Source organism: Cibotium barometz, chromosome 5 (genome assembly GCF_041138505.1).
Source record: "Cibotium barometz isolate CiBa-2024 chromosome 5, ASM4113850v1, whole genome shotgun sequence".
Classification (NCBI taxonomy): domain Eukaryota; kingdom Viridiplantae; phylum Streptophyta; class Polypodiopsida; order Cyatheales; family Cibotiaceae; genus Cibotium; species Cibotium barometz.
The window spans coordinates 15,356,285-15,360,503 of NC_141050.1; the positions used below are offsets into that span (position 1 = coordinate 15,356,285).

At 41.2% G+C, this 4,219-nt stretch overlaps 1 protein-coding gene across 4 annotated transcripts; it reads left to right on the forward strand.

The window, feature by feature from the left end:
- Positions 1–273: 273 nt before the first annotated feature.
- Positions 274–3,287, forward strand: LOC147638107 (uncharacterized). 4 transcript variants are annotated; one of them, XM_086798014.1, is made up of 8 exons: positions 274–519; positions 1,575–1,658; positions 1,819–1,907; positions 1,988–2,062; positions 2,152–2,213; positions 2,342–2,419; positions 2,608–2,805; positions 2,889–3,287. In XM_086798014.1, the coding sequence occupies exons 1-8, from the start codon at positions 397–399 to the stop codon at positions 2,972–2,974; spliced, it is 795 nt and encodes a 264-aa protein (XP_086654140.1). In that variant the 5' UTR covers positions 274–396; the 3' UTR covers positions 2,975–3,287. The 4 variants fall into 4 exon arrangements, with proteins under 4 accessions (XP_086654140.1, XP_086654142.1, XP_086654141.1 ...); XM_086798016.1 differs by having other exon boundaries at positions 2,904–3,287; XM_086798015.1 differs by having other exon boundaries at positions 286–519; positions 1,578–1,658.
- Positions 3,288–4,219: the final 932 nt, after the last annotated feature.

Consider the following 4,219-nt stretch of genomic DNA (forward strand, 5'->3'; position numbering starts at 1 on the left):
TTCGGTCAGTTCAAGATATTTATAAGTAAAACTGCACGGTTGTATGTTTGTTAATTTTAAACTTTGCCTTCGAGATATGTCAATCGAAAACCGCTAAACTTTAGCTACATGTTACTCATTCAAAATTATTTTGCAAATGAAAGCACCCTTAGAAAACCCTAAGTCATGAAGCTACCAAGGTGACTTCAAATATCGAATAATAAATAAAGCTTCACATTATATCACGACATACAATCGAACCCAAAAATTAAATAATAAATAAAGTTCACATTATATCACGACATACAATCGAACCCAAAAATTAAAAAAAAAAAGTCTTCACAGAAAACAGCACAACACAGCCACTCTTTCTCCCTCTCTCCGCCCTCCCTTCCCCCTTTCGTGGATCTAGGCGCCATGGATCGCTATCAGAGAGTCGAGAAGCCCCGCTCGGAGACCCCCATCAGCGAGAATGAGATCCGCATCACCACACTGGGCAAGATGAGGAACTACATCACCTACGCTACCTCCTTGCTGCAGGTCAGTATTATCCGCCTTTTGTGTTCTAGGGTTTTCCTCTGTGTTCTAGGTTTTTTCCTTTGTGTTTCAGGGCTTATATGTTAAGCTGTCTGTTTTTAAAGGGTTTTTCTTCCTCATCAGTTGTGTCTAGGGTTTCTTTTTTTTTGTCGGTTTTCTTTTTTTGTTTGGATTTTTCCCAGTCTGAATGGATTTTTCTTTGTTCGACTGTGTTGTGTGTGTGTGTGAGAGAGAGAGAGAGAGAGAGAGAGAGAGAGAGAGAGAGAGAGCAACTCAAGCTAAATGCCTTATAATTTAACAATTCTCTTGTGCTTCTCATGCCAACGTTCTGTCTGCGGTGGTGGGTTTGTGATGTCTTACACCGGTCTCCAGAATTTGAACCTTGGAATGTTAAACTGGTGGAATTTTTTTCAATTACTTTCCCCAAATCACATGTTGTATTTCGAGCTCAGAAGTTGTACACTTCTTTGGATCTGACTTGAATACTGATTTTGTTGCTTTACTTCTTTTATTTAAGATCAGAGCAAGTTAGTGTCTAACAAAGCATCAGACTGGACTATTTACATTTGAACTTACGTCCACCTAGAATTAGTCTCGACGTGTTGGACTCCAGATGTTTCAGAACTGGTTCATGCCAAAATAATTGGGAGTTTCTTCATGGCCGAGGATTGACACTCAACAAAGTTGGCATGAGAGAAATATCCATTTTTGTTCTCAGTACGACAGTCGGCATACATCTCATCATGGTCATTCCCCTGGCCTGCGGCTAAGTCCCTTTAGTTTAAGCATATCATGGGATATGTTTTGTACTCTGTGATGGGTTATGCAGTTTGTTGTGCTCGGTAGACAAGATCTATGCGAGATCTGAATTCAAAGGTTGAGATAAGCTTTAAAGTGTAAAATATCGGCTCCCTTGTCATGAGTAGTGATTGTATGAGTCTTCATGCAGTGTGTTCATAGATCAATTATATGTGAGGTTTTGGACCTTGGTGTCGTTGTGTGAAGTGGACATAGATTTGATGTTTGTTAGTGAGGTCTTTCTGTGGTTTTTTCTTTAGCAGGATAAGGCGACACCAGAGATTGTGCTGAAAGCTATGGGCCGTGCAATAAACAAAACTGTGACAATAGCTGAGATCATCAAGGTATGTATCGATGTCAGAAAGAAATGAGTGCTTGCTCTCTTGTTCTGAGAGTAACCTTAAAAGCAGCAGGTCAGCAAGATCATGTCGATTTCATAATCTATAGTGGTGACGAGGCTCTGAGGTTGATGCATGTTCATGCATGCTGTATTGCTTATGGCAGAGAAGAATTGCAGGACTTCATCAGATCACCACAATTGGATCAACTGACATAACTGACGTGTGGGAACCATTAGAAGAAGGATTGCTTCCGTAAGTTTTAATGAACTGTAAGTAACCAGTATGCTGCTATATACTGTTCAGTTTTGAAGATCAGATTTGTTCTGTTGCAGGTTGGAACAAACTCGGCATGTATCCATGATTTCTATTGTTCTGTCTGTTAAAGAACTGGACGCTACCTCTACTGGGTAATGGCCATACCATCTGTACTAGTGCTTTAAGGAATCAGATATACAGCTAATCGGACAAGTATGGTGGACTTTTTTGTTATTTGCAGCTACCAGCCACCTCTTCCAGCAGAACTTGTGAAGCCATTGGCAGAATTTGAAGATGAAGGAGGTGATGTGTAGTGCACCTGTATTGATCTGATGGGAAAGAGTTTCATCTGGGGGTCTGCGGATTTGTGTCCCCGGTTACTCTTGTGTATCTTACGCTGTGCTATTTTTTCTGTGGGTTGTGAATTTCAGAAGGTTCACCTCGGGGGGAGAGAGGAAGGGGCAGAGGAAGAGGAAGAGGAAGAGGGCGAGGGAGAGGAAGAGGAAGAGGTAACTTATATCTAATGTCTGGATTTATAAGTAGATTACGTGTTTGTATTAGGTCATACTACATTCCTGTTTGTTTTTAGTAGTGGTTGTGATGGCCACATGATCATCCGTTGGTGTCATCTGCCTGGCATATCTTGGCTTTTTGAGCATGCTAATCTGAATGCCCGTTGATGCCATGGCTTAAGCAGGAATGGGGTTTGGAGGTGATTACAATGGATTCGATGGTGGTTGGGGGCCTGGACGTGGACGAGGCAGAGGACGGGGGAGGGGCTTCGGCTTTCGGGGTCGTGGCAGGGGTTATACAGGTGGAGCTGATACTATGCAAGATGCTGGAGGGTATGAAGATTCAAATATTGTTCCAGTGGATGGGTTTTCTCGAGGCCGAGGTATAACATATGCTTACATTTTATTTGGGGGTAGTTGTAATTTGAGTACATCTTTGCTTGTGAAGAGCTTTCATGACCCTTAGAGATGTCTTTCATAGGCCGTGGTCGCGGACGAGGAAGAGGCCGAGGTAGAGGCAGAGGGCGTGGTTTTCAGCAGGGTGGAGCTTGAATCTGCAGGGGATGTAATGATTCAGTACTTCTCAGATTTAGGCGAAATTGTGCATTTACCAAATAGAGATTAGGCTTTGCTTTATTATGCTTCAAAATGAGCTTAGTTAGGTAGGTATTTTCAGCCTATAGGAGGAACAGAGGCTGTGTTTTTGTAGATTGTTTTTAGATGTCATTTTATTCATTCTTGTGAAAATCTCCTACAAGTTTGTTTTTCAAAAAGAAAATGAATCCCCAGCATTCAGTTTCTGTTGTATTCCAGTAAAGAAATGCATAAAGCAAAGCATTCATTATAAGTCAAGAATATTCCAAAACTTGGTTTGTCCTTAATATGCAGTTCTTTATTAGTAGTTGCTGAGCAGAAGCTTCATGTATACCTTGTTTTTTGTTGCTCTTTTATGGCTTTATGACTGTCTCTGGTGAAATTCTGCCCCTACCCTCAGTAGTTTGGGTTATGGCAAAAGGCTAACTGGCCCTCATCATTTGGGGCAGAAAAACAAGAACAACTTTATTCAATTCTTGGTTCGTCTTGTTTTGCAAGTTCCCAAGGATGAGGTATTGCAGACTGGGATGTGTAGTTTTTTCTGTATGGCTCTGTTGAACCCCTCTTTTGGAGGAGGTTGCTCTAAGCTTATGCTAATATTCGCTTGAACTGAACACTTGGAATTCATTTTTAAATATATATTAACTTTTAAATGCAAGTTGTGTGGAAAACAGGGTCTCTGTTTCTAGATTTGCATATAGTTATTGCCTCAAGGTTGTAGCCCCTCTCTTGTATTTGCCTCTCTTCAAGGTCCTCTCTCTCTCTCTCTCTCTCTCTCTCTCTCTCCCTCTCTCCCTCCATCTGCTAGCTGCAGTTTGAGGACATCTTTAGATGCCATAGATGTGTACTGCCTCAGGAGGTGGACATTGTTGCAACATATTCTACTCGCAAGGAGGATGACATTTGATGAGGCTTAGACTCTTCATTGTAATCACAGGCCCATGTAGCACATGGGCCTGTTTTTCTTTAGTAGTAGATGTTTCTTTTTTCATGGATCATAAGTATTCATTCTGTATCATATTCTTCAATTTGCTCCAATTGCTCTGGCTTGCATAAATCTGTACTTAACATCCAATCACGCTCTTGAAGGATGTGCTTGCCTCTACAGCATTGTATCTATGGAGAGTACAAAGATCAAGAAGAGTTGATCGAATGGTAATTGGTACGAGTGGTATCGACCTAAATATGGTTGGATAAGGAATT

What these genes read in the sequence shown, in the direction of transcription:
- LOC147638107 (XM_086798014.1), top strand. Translation starts at nt 397, where the DNA reads ATGGATCGCTATCAGAGAGTCGAGAAGCCCCGCTCGGAGACCCCCATC. An exon ending in TTAGAAGAAGGATTGCTTCC is followed by an intron (nt 1,908 to 1,987) that starts GTAAGTTTTAAT and finishes GTTCTGTTGCAG; the next exon opens with GTTGGAACAAACTCGGCATG. An exon ending in TGGGTTTTCTCGAGGCCGAG is followed by an intron (nt 2,806 to 2,888) that starts GTATAACATATG and finishes CATGACCCTTAG; the next exon opens with AGATGTCTTTCATAGGCCGT.